This window comes from Aspergillus heteromorphus (genome assembly GCF_003184545.1).
Source record: "Aspergillus heteromorphus CBS 117.55 chromosome Unknown BO70scaffold_32, whole genome shotgun sequence".
NCBI lineage: Eukaryota > Fungi > Ascomycota > Eurotiomycetes > Eurotiales > Aspergillaceae > Aspergillus > Aspergillus heteromorphus.
In genome coordinates this window covers 296764-313759 of record NW_020290437.1, presented here as the reverse complement: position 1 = coordinate 313759, position 16996 = coordinate 296764, and the positions used below count along the sequence as shown (strand labels likewise).

Genomic DNA, 16996 nt, shown 5'->3' with positions numbered 1-16996 from the left:
TCATCTGTCACCAGATAGGCCGAGATATCACGCATGTGGAGGCAACTGAGTGAAGTGTAATCGGCAAGACTGCTCAACAGTACAACTAGTGGACATAGCGAGAGCGCCAAGTCTAAGCCAACAACAGATCGACTTCCGGTTGCTGCTTTATAGCACTTGGACCGGGGGGGGCCGCCGTTCCGTGATTCTTCGCCCGGCGCATTTCATCGTATGCGAGCAAGTGCAACGAACGACCACTGCTCCATCATTCGGTGCGGAAGCTCACACCGTGATGTCTAGCCTCCACGAGTATCCACAGAGCAATCTATCAGACAATCCAGATCTAAGAGATCAGCTGGCTATAGCGGGCGGTATTCGAATCGGTCAGGACTGTTTTCATCTTCAACTTGCTGACCCGTGCGGTTGCCCGTGGTGGGAACGGGCTTTTCAAGCCGCAGCACCCACAGCAACATGTCTTCCAAAGGTAGTAGGATCAGCCAGATCCGGTTGGCAAAGAAGGAAAAGGTGACAGAGAAGGTAGCGACGGTGGCATCGAGCCAGTAGTGATTTGCGGTGGCGACAATCACACACAAGACCAGCAGGGGGTAGATGAAGCCGAGGATAAACATAAAGATATCCTTCAGGGTGACGCGGCTCGTCCGCTTCCCAAAGAGGCGGTGCAGGACGCCCGAGTGGTAGAAGAAAGTGCATCCCACGCAAAAGGCGTAGGTGAAATGCAAACTGGGCATGGCGGCCAGCTGGTTCACCATTTTGCCTCCCACCCAGACACTCTCGGCGTGCTCCTGACGGACAGTGTCGTGGAAACCAAAGGTCTCAGGCAAAAGCCGCGGGGGCATAAGAGGCCAGAAGCAAAAGATAATGAACGCCATAAAGTTTCCAAGGGTCATGGTACGGCGGACGAGGGCGAAGGTCTCGAAGTCGGGGGCAGAGTAGTACCACCAAGAAAGGAACCTGTAGATGATGGGGTCAGTTCGGAATCCTATGCCTTTATACTGGAATTATCGGGTGAACTTACGCGACCGTGCCCGGGATGTGGACGAGTGAGTAAATGCGATTAAAGAAGGTCATCCACCCTTGGTGGCCGTTGATGAAAAAGGCCTGGAAGCTGGATTCTTGGATCGGAAAGAAGATGCTGAAAAACGAGTTGTGTTCCAGGTTCAGCACTGCCATGGCATGATCTTGGGCAAGCTGGACAACATCGCGGCCGGCGGGAGACAGGGATTGTGAGACGGCCTTGGTGCACGAGTAGAATAGATAGTTCATAACCCAGTAGAACATCTCAACCAAAAATGGGAATTTCTGGAGGATCCGACTGTGGAAATGACGAGCAAAGCGAGACGAGTTCGGTGTCTGGACCGTGTACCACAGACAGCTGCGACGTTTCGGCGGATGCGGGTTGGGACTCGGCTGGCCCCGAACCTGGTCATCGCTCTCTCTCTCCGAGTATGGGTCGAATGCATCGGCCTCCTCGTCCTTCACATATAGCTGGTGTGATGATGACAGTCCGTTGTTATTGTTCTTCCCGAAGACGCTGTAATTCCTACGGCGGTTGAAATATAAGGAGCTGAACATGATGCTCAAAACTATCTGGAGAGGAAGTCAGGAACCCGGGAGACTAGACAAGCCTGTAGCACACGCTAAAGGAGGGTTACTCACGATCGGCTCAACCCATGAGTGGGACGCGAACTGGGGTTTACCCAGGTCGACTGGGGTCGTGTTGTTACTCGACCCCATGGCTGCTGTGTGATGGCTGTCCGACAGTAGTATAGATTATATAGGCGATGGCGTACTGAGGCGGGCGAACAAGGCAGATGGCTGGGTATGAGATGTCACGATGTGATGTGCAGGAGGGTGAATTGGGGCCAAGCGAGGGGTTCGAACAGCTCCGTGAGGTGTCGCGTGGTCTGCCCGTGTTTGTAGAAAACGTCCGTGTCTGCGACTAGATAGAAAAAGCGTATATATATGCTGCAATGCGTCGAGCCCGTAGGTTTAACAATGCTGCAATCCGAAATGGAGCTCCGAAATCCCGTTCCCGATGGTAGGGAGATTATAGCGTATGTACAAGGGCGCGCGGGAAGCGAAGGAGTTCACGGAATCCAGGCCATCCAAAGCGGCGAGTCGGCACGGAGGGAGAGGGAGGACGACGGAAGGGGGGTTTCCGAAATTAAGAAAGAGCAATAGGTAGGGGGCGGTGAATAAGAAAAAAGAAACCGAAAGCCGCTATACGGAGCAGTGAGCAGCAGAAGAGGACGTGGTCAGCACGGGCAGCGGCGCGGAGGACGACGAGGAAATCAGGCTCGGTGGCCGTGGAAAACTACGGGAGGACTCAACGGAGGAGGAACTACTCCACAATGGTGCTAGCGGGAAGAACTATCTGGCCCCATTGGTCTCGGTTGCGGAGGTTTGATTGGCCAGGGCCCCTGGTCCAGACCAATAGCGCCACCCCCCGTGACTGCTTTGAGTTTGTTGTGCTTTTACGCGGTGGCTGTGGCCAACAGGACCCCTCTCCGGCCCTCCTTGGAAGGCTGCTCTCAGCCTCACACCACTCCAAGGCTTCCTTAAGGAGTATATATGTAGTCAACCCTTAATACTGACAATGCACCTGGTAGATAGCAGTCATGAAACGCTCACTCATTGGCCTAAAGAATCTGACAACAGTCGTCCGATCTACTGTCACACAGTATTAGATTTACTACCTACACTACGAGGAACTCTGCGGCCATTATTGTTTTTCGGGGAAATTCCTTGCTATAGAAAGATGCTGGATTCCTAAATAATATCTACCCTGTCGTCTGTACTCCATGCATGTTTTAGTAGTAAACTACTTCAAGTATTTCTTCCCAAACATCATTCTTCTTTTGGTGTATAGAACAAACCTCCTTGTGTCCCTTGCTACTGTAAACGATCTCAGCCTGCACAACTCCGCTGATTAAGCTGATAGCATCCTAATCAGGCAGGCCATGCGAGTACGCGGCTATCTAGTTTATCCTGTCGTGTGCAAACTAGCCGCACTCAGTATAGTGCCATTCTCCTTATCCCGAATGCTTATCGGGGCCATGAGAATATTTCTGATCAGTAATCTGACTTCCATGGTTTGAGACAAATGTGGGCCGGGTTAATAGTAACAGTACTGGGCTTAGCAAGCCAATGACAATATTTATCCAAGACCTATCAGGCACCTGCAGCCCGCGCTTTATTCTCCTAGGTTTTGAACAGCAGTACGGAGTGCGGAGTATCTAGGTTATCTGCTATCAGAGTTGTTACAGATTGAGTATGGTAGCTTTAGGCATGCAGGATGCTATACCCATCAATACGCAGTTCCACGCTGGATTGTTTTAATCGTTCAGCACCCCCGCCCCCCTAGTCAGAGATCTCTCAGAATGCGCTTGCACTCTTGGTCCCATTTACAGGGATCAACTTTAAAAACTTTATTCAACAATCATTCTGAAAAGACCTCGCCACCAATCACCCGAGCATACCGAAGTATGGATCTACATGCAGGACTACCACCATGTACTGTCGACGACGGGCAAGTATTCTTCCTACAAATTATACTACCGAGCCATTCACAGATAGACAGCTCTTCATCTATCATTGCCTCAGTCCTAAACCCCAGCCAAGTCATTGCAGATATCCATTTGTATCCCACCTGAAGTCTCTTTTGGTCTATAGAGCGTCTTCTTATGTAGTTTTGGAGCTATTCCCGTTGCCCATATTATATACAATATATTAAGTAAGTTACAAAGCAGATGGGAACAAGTCTTGTGTGTTATATACGCGACTAGATAACACATCCATGTCCACAACACAGCTCTGGCGCTGGGGCATATGACACTTCGATAAGCCACCTCTACGACCGGCCCGCGCCACATCTACTCTCCCGCCGCCGCTTCTCCATGGGCCGGGATTGTCCCAACTTTGACCACCGTACCGGCTCTCACAGCGCTAAATACGATTAGTGCTACCACAAGGCACTGTTTACTACTCTTTTGGACGTAACTAGATAGGTAGTATAATATAGATTAAAATAGATAGGCCAGTAGCCTCTGCTAATCTGTACGTACTGCGGTGTTGCAATACTTCTATTTTCCGAGTATGTGTGACACGTGACAGCCCCCACGCCGGTGGCGTGCTTTGTGGTCAGCCCAGCTCCTTCCGCCACTCGGCTGTTAGGGCTGACATATGCGCGTTGAATCAATCAATCGATAATCAATCAACCAGAGTCAAACTCTATATCTCTTTTGGGAGGCATGCGCAGAAGTTAGGACCGAAGATCAGCAAGGTATTACCAGTTATGTATATTTAGAGGTTCTGGCAAGAGGAAGAAGCACTTCCAACTTTTGTATCTATGAAGCAAAGTGGCAGGACCGACCCGACCGGGACAGCAGATAGATACTCCGGCTTGCCTACTACGCAAGTCAGCAGATCAAGGGACCAACAACAAAACTCTCTAGAACGATCTCCCCATACTATGTATACCTTGTAATCCCCGATACGTGGATAAAAGTATTCACTATGCAGTGTATAACACTGAATTGTCCTTCCTCAATTATGGAAATGATGATGACCTTTGGGAAAGACCCGTGGGCTGTAAGGAATATACTCCCGTAAAGCTGATATTCTGTGTAGCTGCGGCAAGACACTTTAGCAGAGTTAAGATGATGGAAGATTATGATGCTTACCCTTACTCTATATCCTGTTCACAGAGTGGTACTAGTATCTATACTATATCGTTTTCCATATGATTCAGAACATGCTGGTGGCATAGCTTTACACACCAAGGTACTGTGCGAGAATGCATCCATCTCTTTAAAGTGTATTCACAACTCAGATGAATATTAGTATAGCCCAACCCATACTATATACCACCAGGTCGCAGCCCAAGCCATCATGTAACTCGCAATCCCGATCAAAAAACTTTGTGCTCTTATACTTAATATTCCTGATTGAACTCTCAAAAAACCTCATCTTTAGTGCCTTTGAACCATGGCCTTTGTGCGTGCGGTAGATGTACCTAACATATGCAAAGTAGAAACGTTGGCCTGAGTCTGCTGTGTAGGATACCCAACCGTCTCCACCTGCTTCAGGAGGCAGTTCGATATCTTCAGCAAAAGTAGCTGTCTGCTAGATGGTGATTCGCGGGTGATATCGGCGAACTGCCATATTAGAGCTCGACCGGGCAGGAAAACTGCCCAGTGACCGGCTTGTTGGCCGACTGAGTTGATACCGGGCCTCATCTTCCACTGCCACGCGACAGAAGGATGGAAAGAAAGAGCTATCACCCCACCCAGTAGGACGGCTGTTTGCTTAGCTTTTAGCTTGGGCTACCCCATCAGGCTTTCTTGCTTTGTTTGAGATATACTCTGGGCACGCGGTAGAATGCGACCCCCTCCCCCCCCCTTCGAGCATCCCACTCCTGCTCGCATCCTAAATCGGGCGCCACGTCAAGGTCTGGGACCGGAAGGTGCAGATAGCCCACAGACCTTCGCATTCCAGGACTTAAATTGTCCATTGTTTCGCGACAGATCCCAGACTGTTCCCCCTGAGTCCCTTCAACCGTCGCGACATACATCGATCGTTTGAAGGCCCCCCCGTAGCTGGGGTTTTGAGGAACCGGAGCCAGCCGCGGAAGTACCGAAGAAGCGAGACCGTCTGAGTGGAGCGGCGACATCATCAGGCCCGTGGCGTCATAGTCTCCAAGGGAACTTCATTCTCCGCCTCTTTGTCCACCCACTTCAACCCTGGAACAATATTAAAAAACCCCTACCCCAGTTCGCGGGTGTGCTGTCTCCCAATCCTACTGCTGCTGAGAACCTCGCAAATTTATTTTTGTCCCAGCCAGTCCCAGACAAAACCTCCCAGCCCCGTCCACACCGCCTGTCCCACACCAACGACCGCCATCCTCAACCAGCAAAACAATACGGTAGGGTGGCTGTGACGTACCCCCCCAAACTCCACGGGGGTCACCTTTCTTCCTCTGCTGTGTGTTGCAAGCATCCCATAGCATCCCATCCCATCCCATCCCAACAAACCATCGAGGCCCGACATCTTGTCCTACCACACTCAGATCTGGCTAGATTGTTTCCGGCGTGGTAGACCTCCATTGCTGGTTTCGTGTCAAGTCCGAGAAGAGCACAACGCCACGAACGGGCCTAGCGTCTTCAATAATTGGCGTCGCCGTGTGACCCCCTTTAGCTGGCGAACCATCTACCCCTGCTCGGATCCCTTGTCGCTCTAGCCTTTTGTTTTCCTGACCTGTCATCACTGAACAATTCTTCTACCATCCCACAATCCCCTAACAATGAGTTCACCAAGTGCCCAGCACCGGCGGACTGGCTCTCTCGATCCCTTCTCCGACCCGGATGTCTACTACGGAGATGAGGAGCACAACCGTTCACGCATGAGAGACCGCAAGCGAGCGTTTTCTTCGGTGCGTTGCAAGCCCCCCCCCCCCCCCCCCCCCTCCCCCTCTTATCGTGAGATAAGCCCAGAATGTGCTCCGCTAACCCGCCCTGGATGCCATTAAACAGACCCTGAAATCATTCAACCGGGACGATATCCAAGAATTTCTAGGAGGCGGCTTTCCTGCACGACGGGCTAGTCATGGTGCGCAATACATGCAATGCAAATGGGACTATATTGGGATACATGGACTGATGCATGTGGCCAACAGACGAGACACCAGTTAATCCCCGCAAGTTCCTCATTGACGTGGATACTACACTGCATGATCTTCTAGAGCGGGAAGATACGGACCGGAACATGCAGATAACGATTGAAGATGTGGGCCCCAAAGTATGTGTCGCCTGGGATCTGGGAGGCCCCATTGACCCATCGGTTACTGACAATTCGGTATCAGGTATTCTCCGTAGGGACCGCTGCGTCTTCGGGATACAATAGATTTGACCTGCGAGGCACTTATATGCTCTCCAATCTCCTCCAAGAGCTTACGATTGCTCAGGATTACGGTCGGAAGCATATTGTTCTTGATGAAGCTCGTCTGAGTGAGAATCCCGTCGCACGTCTTTCCCGGCTAATCAAGAATTCCTTCTGGAATGCTCTTACTCGGCGTATTGATGGACATAACATTGCTGAAGCTGGTCGGGACCCCAAAGACTGGACGGACGACCCGCGACCCCGGGTCTACGTTCCACCGGGGGCCCCTGAGCAATATGAGTACTACAAGAACATTGCAGAGACTCATCCAGAATTGCGCCTGGATGTGCAGTTGTTGGAGGCCGAGATCACACCGGAATATGCGAGGAAGCTCAACCCTAAGCCTGGACTTCTGGCACTGGCAATGGAAAAAAGAATTGATCAAACTACCCAAAAAACAGAGTATAGCGGAGTGCCATTCGTGGTCCCAGGAGGCAGGTTCAATGAGCTGTACGGATGGGATAGTTACATGATGTCATTGGGGTTGCTGGTCAGCAACAGAGTTGACCTGGCCCGAGGTATGGTGGTCAACTTCTGTTTCTGTATCAAGCATTACGGCAAGATTTTGAACGCAAACCGGTCTTACTACTTGACCCGTTCTCAGCCCCCGTTTTTGACCGACATGGCCTTGCGTGTGTATGAACGCATCAAGAACGAACCCGATTCTATGGAGTTCCTTCGCAACGCTACGCTTGCCGCGATCAAGGAATACTACAGCGTTTGGGCGACAGAGCCGCGGCTCGACCCGGTGTCTGGTCTTTCTAGATACCGCCCGGAAGGCGCGGGTGTGCCCCCGGAGACGGAGCCGACACACTTCGTTCACATTCTCACTCCCTATGCCGAGAAGCACGGCATGTCGTTCGATGAGTTTGTCGAAGCCTACAACGAAAGACAGGTTCTGGAACCAGAGCTTGACGAGTACTTCCTACATGATCGAGCTGTGAGAGAATCTGGTCATGATACAAGCTATCGTCTCGAGAGAGTCTGTGCCAATTTGGCGACGGTGGATCTGAATTCGCTGTTGTACAAGTACGAGGTAGACATTGCTCGCATCATCCGGACTTACTTCAAAGACAAGTTGGACATTCCTCAAGAGTTCCGGACGGCAACGACCAGGGATATCGCCATTGAGTCCTCGTCGGTGTGGGATCGCCGCGCCCGGAGAAGAAAGATGAGAATGGATACCTATCTGTGGGACGAAGAGAAGGGAATGTACTTTGATTACGATACTGCCAAGCAAGAGCGAACAACATATGAGAGTGCCACAACCTACTGGGCAATGTGGGCAGGTCTCGCCACTCCTTCTCAAGCATCACAGATGGTGAAGGCTCTCAACCGGTTCGAGGCTTATGGTGGCCTGGTTTCCGGAACCGAAGAATCTCGAGGTGCCGTTGGCCTGGATCGGCCTAATCGGCAATGGGATTACCCCTACGGATGGGCACCCCAGCAGATGCTGGCATGGACAGGACTAATCCGCTACGGCTACCAGGATGAGGCCGAGCGGCTGACCTATAAATGGCTATATATGATCACAAAGGCCTTTGTTGACTTCAACGGCGTCGTTGTTGAAAAGTACGACGTCACTCGGCCTATTGACCCACACCGGGTGGATGCCGAGTACGGTAACCAGGGCGTGGATTTCAAGGGTGCTCCCCGCGAAGGGTAAGATTTTGAATCATAGACTGCAGATTGAATGTCACACTAACCTTGTCCCTTCTCTAGGTTTGGATGGGTCAATGCCAGTTATGCATACGGGCTGGAGATCCTCAACGCCCACCAGCGCCGCGCCCTCGGAGCCATCACGCCCTACGAGACTTACATCAAGGCCGTGGCTGCCCAGGATGGGGTTTAAAAATCGATGCTGGATGATCACGGACAAAGATTCAACGAACAAATGCATTCCGCGCGGTAATCTGCTTTAGCCTGTCACGACGTTCGCTTTTTTCCATCATTCACTGGTTTTTTTCTTTTTTCCCCTCTTTTTCTTTTTGGCAAAGATTGGGTATGCGGGCTCGGTTTCCATAGAGACCTAAATCGGATGGCAGAGTGCATACAGACAGTGGGTATAGATTCTGCTTTTGCCTGCTGTGTTTTGAGATGAAACTGTTATGTCGTACACAACACATACCATATCGATGGGACCGAAAGAGAAGGGAATTTGTCATCAGTCGCTGGAGGAATCAGTCTTGGGCGGTGTTTGGTTGCTTTTAGGTACACTGCTTCTTCGCCTGTCCGATACTTGGACCGTTGCTCATAGTTATACAGCTCAGAAAGAGGTAGACACGAGAGTATAGTCTCATATATTTAGTTAATTGGATACATCTCTGCTGGTTTGGAACGCGTTATCCTGGGTGGTGATGAGGGGGGAGTTGGATGGATAAGCCAGTCGAGTTTTTCCCCCCACTTAATGGAGCCTGACAGATGTTTGATATCATTTGTTAGCTGTTAAGTATGCGGGCTTTCATGCCCGTAGAGGAGTGATCTACTTTGGTTGAATTCCGCCATACCAGTAAACAATATATACAAAGTTGGATTACTATGAGGAACTCGACGGGAAAGAGTGAATGGTGGCTTTGAAGAAATGGATCACTGGTACGGGACAGAAGTGATAGTAATCCTTTGTCATCTTCTGAAATAACAATATGCCGAAAATTAGTTATCCCATGACCACCAGGTCCAGCCTGCCTTCATTTTATCCTCGCGCGGGCATGGAAAGCAAATGATGGGGTGGTGGATAAGCCAGGTCTCCATAACTAATCGACTCCACCAGCGGCTGGAGCAAGAAGTTCCACCGGAGAATTGCCACTCCGGGTACTAGCAGTAGTACTATGAAGTCAGAAGCAGCTTGATGTGTTGTTCTAGGCCACCATGTCGGTCGTCGGTACGAATGGGATGTATCAAGCATGTAGGAGGGAGCAGTAATCCCGGCCCCATCGGTGAGGTAGGCTAAGAATACGTATAGTAACTACAGTAGTAAGCTTCCCCCATCAGAAATGCAATTAACCGTCTAACCGAGCGGATACTATCTACACCACAAGTGCTGTCGCAGAACACAGATAGACGTACAACAAAGCGAAAAGCGGGAACCGTGGACTTGACTATTAATTACTAACCACAGAGTGTTTACTGCTTCCCCTGAGGGACAACCCCGCGAGGGGCCCCCGGGTAAAAGCAGCAGGCGGCTGGCTTCAGGTTCCCCTCCTCTCCAACTCCTCCCCATCCACTCGCTGATCGAGTGATCAATCAGCCATGCTGGGCTCCGCTCCTATAGGTGGCAACGGAATCAGCTACCACCTGCGGCCTGTCTCGCTGGGGGACGATCTTTTTTTCTTTGGTACTTAAGTCCAGCACCTGCACATCCATCCCGTGTCTTCTCCTCATCTTTCTTCCCCTCCCTCCTCTCCCCTCTTTTTGCGCTTTCTCGGCCGATCTTGCTGTCCTCGCCTGCCACACTCCCCCTCCCCATAATGGCTTCCGCAACTGTTCTCGAGAAGGCCAACATCGGCGTCTTTACCAATACCAAGCATGAGTTGTGGATTGCGGAAACAAAGCCCACCCTGGAGGAGGTCAAGAGCGGACAGGGACTGAAGCCCGGCGAGGTCACCGTCGAGGTTCGCAGCACGGGAATCTGCGGGTATATTCTCCCTTCCCCTCCCTCTGATAGTTGGCTCCGAAGCTCTGTCTAACGATTGGCCCTGGGTGTCAGATCCGACGTCCACTTCTGGCATGCAGGCTGTATCGGGCCTATGATCGTCACGGGAGACCATATCCTGGGCCACGAGTCCGCGGGCCAGGTGATTGCCGTGGCCCCAGATGTCACTCACTTGAAGCCTGGCGACCGCATTGCCGTCGAGCCTAACGTCATCTGCAATGCTTGTGAACCCTGCCTGACCGGTCGCTACAACGGCTGCGAAAACGTCCTCTTCCTCTCCACCCCTCCGGTCGACGGTTTGCTGCGCCGCTATGTCAACCACCCTGCTATTTGGTGCCACAAGATCGGTGATATGAGCTACGAAGACGGCGCACTCCTGGAACCTCTCAGCGTATCCCTGGCAGGGATTGAGCGCAGTGGACTTCGTCTGGGTGATCCGTGTCTGATCACCGGTGCTGGCCCTATCGGTCTCATCACCCTGTTGAGTGCACGCGCGGCCGGTGCATCACCCATCGTCATCACCGATATTGATGAGAGCCGACTAGAGTTCGCCAAGTCCCTGGCCCCCGGCATCCGCACTTACAAGGTGCAGATCGGCCTCTCTGCTGAGCAGAATGCAGAGGGTATTATCAACGCCTTCAACGACGGAGAGGGCTCTGCCCCTGGAGCCTTGAGGCCCCGCATAGCCATGGAGTGTACGGGAGTGGAGAGCAGTGTCGCGTCTGCCATCTGGAGTGTCAAGTTCGGCGGCAAGGTCTTTGTGATTGGTGTCGGAAAGAACGAGATGACCGTCCCGTTCATGCGCCTCAGCACCTGGGAAATCGACCTTCAGTACCAATACCGGTACTGCAACACCTGGCCCCGCGCGATTCGCCTTGTGAAGAACGGAGTCATTGATCTGAGGAAGCTCGTCACCCACCGCTTCCCGCTGGAGGATGCTATCAAGGCCTTTGAGACGGCCGCCAACCCCAAGACCGGGGCTATCAAGGTCCAGATCATGAGCTCCGAGGAGGATGTTAAGGCTGCTTCCGCTGGTCAGAAGATCTAAACAGTCACCATTGCCTTAACAATATCCTCCCTTGTCCTTGGTGGCTGGTCACCTTCGATATACTTTTCAATTCATGATACGTACCGTCACGGTTTTCACCCCGCTCGAATATATCATGGACGTCCTGTCCCGTCCCGCTCCGTCTTCCGTCCGTTTGTTTATAGTGTTCAGACCCGTATTGCCTGGGAGCTATATAGATCTACGTAGAAGTTTATATCTTTTATTTTTTTTTTTCAATGATTGACATATTCAATCAGACCCTGTAGGTTGTGCTTGGCTTCGCTTCGGCCGCTCGTTCCCCTTTTTGGTCCACGAGCCCATAGTTTCTACTTTAGTAGTAGTTAGAGAAACCAAAGTCTCCTCCATATACAAAGCACCATCTTCCACAAAACCACACCCCGAGCACTTAAAAATCACAACCCAAAATAAAACCGTACATCCCCTCGCCGCAATTCCGTCCTCTCCCTCTCCCTCTCCCTCTGCAAAATCACCCTTCCATCGCACGCAAGCCGTCGAAGAAACGCCCGGTTAGGGTACCTCTTATTGCTCTTCGTAGAGTTGCAGATTCTGTAAAGCCCACACACACCACAGGGCCCGTGAGGCTGTGGTGAATGGTGTAGATGGGGGTGTAGTCGATAGGGTTGAGGTTGGGGTTCTCTTTCTGCTTCAGCTTTATCTTCACTTTTTCCTCTTCCTTTACCCCCACCTTCTCTCCTCCCTTCCCCTCTCCCCATCCGTATATTCTGTGATTATTTTAAACATGACCTTCTTGAGATCCGGCCATTGTCTCGCGTGGTGCCGGTTTCGTTGTAATAGGTGCTGCTGGCGGTGATGCTGTTATGGTGGCTGTTGTCGTGGATGGAATTGAGGAAGCTGAATCGGGAGGACAGGATGCGGGACACGGAGGGGGTGATGCGCTGGTTGTAGGTCTCGTGGAACACATGCGATCAGGTGTGGGTGTGCGGGAGATAGGGCTTTTAGGTGTGGTGGGGCGCGGAGAGAGGAGGAACAAGAGGGGGGAGGAGGAGGAAGAGGGGGGGGGGGGTGTCAATCGGACTGTTTAGTAAGGAGAGAGGATTAAGAAAGGTGTTTCGCGAGGAAGCAAATTGACCAACGCTACGTGTCTTGTTGCTTATACTGGAGAGAAGTCCAGTGGGATATTGCTTATATCGAGGTTTTCATGTAGGAATGATAGGAAGAGGTGGATACATACTCCTTTGGGAATTAGAATGTCTACATACTATATTCGCTTGCTCTACAATGACGATTCTGGTTGTTGATCTATGCCTGCTGTATTCCGGGCCTCTGGCCGCATCGTATATATACAAATGTGCATGGTTATAGATATCATCTGCCCTTGCCGAAATCAGGCTGGTAGGCTCTCACCTTACCCCTGGTCAACTCCCTCAAAGCCATGGTGGCATACTGGCTGGAGCCAAGCTGGAACTTGAGCACGACGGCAACCTTGTCCTGGGCACCCGCGGGCTCCGCTTCACTGGCAGCAGCTTCGGTCTTATCTTGTTGCAGCTTTGACAGATCCGTCTGCACGAACTGCTCGTCGTCCTTCGAGTACAGGTTCACGTCGAAAGAATACTCAGCACCCATCCGATTGAGGAACTTCCGGTATCCTCCCGTGAGACTAACATCCTTCCACTTCCGGCGCATGTCGAACGGATCGAGTCCACCGCCTTGCGGGCTAGCCATGAAGCGCTTGTAGAAGTCGGTCATCTCATTGGCCGGGTACAGAACATCATAGCCAGGCAAAGTGAGAACCACGTCGAAAATGGAGTACTTGCCGCTGGCGGCTTCTTCGGCCGTCAGGGCGCGTGCACGCGCAATGCCTTCGGCGACGTATGCGCTGTCTCCCGTCTGGGGAGCAATAATAACCTCGCCGTCAGCGTCGACATCACCGGGAGCAGCAACAGGCTCGCTGGAACTGTTCTCCTTGTCACTGTGCTCGTGAATCAAGACAAGGTCACCCTCCACAACCTTGTCCCCGTGTAGCCGCCAACGCTCACTTGCGGCGAAGTTCCACACTAGCGACTGATAGGCGTGAACATACATGAGTCGCAGATTGCGGGGGATGGCCTGAAGAGCTCCGAGGTAGTCGGTCTTGGCACGGCCGAGTTGGCGGATGATGTTGGATTCCGCCGAGAACTTCCGAGGCAGCTTGTCCATGGCCTTGGTCGCGTTGCCGGTAGTCTCAAAAATGTGGATTGCTTCCGCACGAGCCTTATCATCTGAGCTGACCATGGCAGTCGAGCTCTCGCCCTCCAGAGCAGCAGCCAGAGAATTGGGGCTGTATTGGAGAAGAGCATCGCAGGCACCCTTGAAGTCACCCTGAAGCATCTTAACACCAACAGTATCGGTGCGGGTCGCGAAGGTTCCAAAGCGCTGCAAGCCAAAGTAATTGAAGTAGCCTCGTTCATGGAGGTTCCGTAGCGCCGTGCCCACAAGCTGCTTTGATTTCGCAATGGCAGCCTCGCGGTCTTGGAAGTCGACTCCTGGAATATCGCACTCACGAAGAGTGATGACGAATTCATTGCCATTCAGATCTCCTAAGTCGAGACCATATTTGTGATACGAAAAGTCGCCCAGCGCGGCATTGCGGAGTGTAGGATTGAGCTTTGCCAGTCGATCGGCCTGTAAGCGATGCACGCAAGCCCTTTGCACCGTCACTCCACGTCGGTCCTTGGTTCCGGCAAACTGGAAGTTTTTGGAGTTCACCTTCAGCAGACGTGAGATGAGCGAGAGAACCTCCATGGTGTCCTTGTTTTCCTTGTAGAGGGTGAAGTGCAGGTAGGAGCCGCCCAGCTCATCCCAGTTGACCGGTGCACGGGAGCGCCCATTCCCACGACCGCTTGGCGCGTCTCGTTTGTTTCGGTTCGGCGCAGCAGAGATGACCATTAGTCCCTCGCTGTCGGTCTGAGACTCGAGTTGGGAGTTGAAGATACGACGGATGGCCTGGTGCATCTGGATGCGTGTGTCGCGGTCGGTAACAACGATAGTATTGATCTTTCCAAGGTCACTCGGTTTCGATTTCGGGCTCGCGAGGGCACGTTTGTTCAACGCGACAATCTTCGCGGTAGGCTCTGGCCCGAAGAGAGAGTCCAGGAGCGCATTGTCCTCCTCCGAAATTTGGAACTCCGGCGCAGCCTCGGTGCTTGCTGGCGCATCACTCTGGGCCGTGCTCTGTGCTTTATCTTGCCCATTCTCTGCCGGCTTCTCTTTACGGCTCTCGGAAGATTCGGTCTTGTCTTGCTGGGCGGGAGCTTCAGGGGCGGGAATGTTCTGTAGGTGGAGGACTTCACCAGATGGGACAATTTCGTTCACAAGGAAGTCGGTATATCTAGTGAGTGGAGAAAGTTAGCACTTATGATATCTCTCATACGCAAGTTGTAATTACCTCTTTTTCAAAATCCCCGAGAACCCTCCAGTGTTATCACTGACGAATTCGGTGATTCCAACCTCAATCTCCCTCTCTTCATCTGTGGTCTTGGCCAGGTCGGGCTCCGCAACTGTCCCATTGGAAGGAGGAAGCGCCGCATCATCTGTAACAGGAGTGCTGTCGGTCTTAAGCCGCTTGCGCGGGGACTCAACGATATCAGCGCCCTCCATCGTGATAGTTGTGGCGATGGACAGTCGTGTTGCAGTAGCAGTCAAGTGAAGTCATGCGGCCGCTGGAGCTTGAAAAGTTCCCCGGCCCCGGTCTGCCTGTCCCAATCAGGTTAGAGCGGGGCTAGCCCTAGCTAAGTCCGGATTGGGAAGTATTCGTAGATAGAGGCCATCCTGCATTGCAACTGTTGAACGAGAAGTCCAGGTTGCTGTCGTTCACTACCTGAATGCCATATTATCTCACTATCGGTAAGGCCATAGAATCTAGCAGCCTTGTACCGGTTTGTTATGGTTTGGACCTTCCACACAGTAAGTACACTGCTAGCTTCTCATCCATCAATCGCCAGTCACTGCATGTCACGTGCTCCTTGCTTCTTTGCCTTGTGTTTTGCGTATATAGTAAGTAGTATCGAGCAGTCCGTTTTCTCCCTATGGGTCAGACATCAAATATCACGGCTCAAGGCATTGATGTTGAGCATTACCCGATGCCATTTCTTATGTTTATTGGATGACTTTTCTTACCACCTTGTAAGTGCATTAGTCCAGACCCCCCTTGTCATAAGTTACGGTAGGTAGGCCGGGTGCTTTGTCCCCACCGGACTCCTAGTCTCCCCGTGGCTGCTGCAGCTCCTTCAAAGTTGAAAGCCCTGCGTGAGGCTTTTTAATCTTTAAAGAATTATGTAATAATTCGCATTCTCAAAAGAATACGGAGCACTGCGAGGACAAATGGGTAAATTCGCATGTGAATCGATGTCCAAGAAGCCCCGAGCTTCAGCGGGTGGGCGACATCCGCATCCCCAGACCAGCACGTCCGTACCCCCGAGCTGGCTCCCCATTCTGCCTTGGGTACACCATTTGATTGATCCACGCCCGATTTATGTATGCAGGTATCCCTGTCCAGAGGCTATCCTTCTCCGAAACGATATGAAGTCGTAGCAATGATGATGATAAGAAATGCAGTGACTCGGCCAATGTCCGAAATCCAGCACCCTGGCGACGTGCATGACGCCTATGGCGTTGCGGCATTTCGCAAGAATTCGGGACAGCGCTCCTTGATTCCCCGAGGCGATTCTCGTTGCGTGTCTGAGAAGAAGACAGGACGGAGCAGAGGGTGATCTAATTTCGTGGACGACCGCTGATTGGCGCAGGGCGTGCCGAGGCTGCTGCCTTTTGGGGAATGCCGGGGCAGACTTGGTTCCACGAGGGTATTGATGCCTGGGGGTTCTGGCGACGGACGTGCCAGACTCCAGCCTCCGGGAGGCCTGAATGTGGGGTAGTTACTACGGAGAGGAAAGGAAGGTTTGGCACGGGGGCCAATCATGGGGTGAGATGTGGGGGAGCGTATGGTAAAGTATCGTCACAGGGTCTGCCAGGATACGGGCACATGCTTCAACGTCATGGCTGAGAGTCGTTAGTTCACCCTACCACCTACACGAAGCCCAACGCTATGGGCTTGCGGGCTCTGTTTCGTGAGACTGGGTCATTTTATGACCTTACAACCTGAAGATTTTAGGATTCGGTTGCAAGTCGAAGATACTACTACCAGTGCCGGTCCAACAGCGGTATTTCTGTATCACTCGGGTCGGTGGGCAAAGCCGTACCGTGTACGGAAATGCCTCAGGCCGCGCCGACTCTCTCGGGCTGGTCCCTTTAGACCGAGGATCGAGCCTGACGAAGATCCTCTCTTCCGAACCACCACCACTCAGCTTCCCCGTTGGCCCCGGTCTGGCTTGTGAACCTGGGAC

At 52.1% G+C, this 16996-nt stretch overlaps 5 protein-coding genes across 5 annotated transcripts; 3 read left to right on the top strand and 2 right to left on the bottom strand.

Annotated features, from left to right (window-relative positions):
- Window positions 1–193: 193 nt before the first annotated feature.
- On the bottom strand, window positions 194–1848 carry BO70DRAFT_146508 (phosphatase PAP2 family protein). The gene is made up of 3 exons (XM_025538165.1): window positions 1657–1848; window positions 1016–1587; window positions 194–951 (listed from the first exon to the last, which is right to left on the bottom strand). The coding sequence occupies exons 1-3, from the start codon at window positions 1732–1734 to the stop codon at window positions 339–341; spliced, it is 1263 nt and encodes a 420-aa protein (XP_025395745.1). The 5' UTR covers window positions 1735–1848; the 3' UTR covers window positions 194–338.
- Window positions 1849–5988: 4140 nt separating this feature from the next.
- BO70DRAFT_146433 (alpha,alpha-trehalase) lies at window positions 5989–8838 on the top strand. Its single transcript, XM_025538164.1, has 5 exons — window positions 5989–6430; window positions 6531–6606; window positions 6674–6795; window positions 6860–8598; window positions 8659–8838. The coding sequence occupies exons 1-5, from the start codon at window positions 6302–6304 to the stop codon at window positions 8786–8788; spliced, it is 2196 nt and encodes a 731-aa protein (XP_025395744.1). The 5' UTR covers window positions 5989–6301; the 3' UTR covers window positions 8789–8838.
- A 1335-nt stretch (window positions 8839–10173) lies between these two features.
- On the top strand, window positions 10174–11840 carry BO70DRAFT_365725 (NAD(P)-dependent alcohol dehydrogenase). Its single transcript, XM_025544145.1, has 2 exons — window positions 10174–10570; window positions 10643–11840. The coding sequence occupies exons 1-2, from the start codon at window positions 10404–10406 to the stop codon at window positions 11634–11636; spliced, it is 1161 nt and encodes a 386-aa protein (XP_025395743.1). The 5' UTR covers window positions 10174–10403; the 3' UTR covers window positions 11637–11840.
- A 1071-nt stretch (window positions 11841–12911) lies between these two features.
- BO70DRAFT_322478 (pseudouridine synthase PUS7) lies at window positions 12912–15281 on the bottom strand. Its single transcript, XM_025540551.1, has 2 exons — window positions 15043–15281; window positions 12912–14985 (listed from the first exon to the last, which is right to left on the bottom strand). The coding sequence occupies exons 1-2, from the start codon at window positions 15252–15254 to the stop codon at window positions 12984–12986; spliced, it is 2214 nt and encodes a 737-aa protein (XP_025395742.1). The 5' UTR covers window positions 15255–15281; the 3' UTR covers window positions 12912–12983.
- A 45-nt stretch (window positions 15282–15326) lies between these two features.
- Window positions 15327–15890, top strand: BO70DRAFT_146387 (uncharacterized protein). The gene has a single exon (XM_025538163.1). It carries the CDS (start codon window positions 15540–15542, stop codon window positions 15825–15827), a length of 288 nt encoding a protein of 95 aa, XP_025395741.1. The 5' UTR covers window positions 15327–15539; the 3' UTR covers window positions 15828–15890.
- Window positions 15891–16996: the final 1106 nt, after the last annotated feature.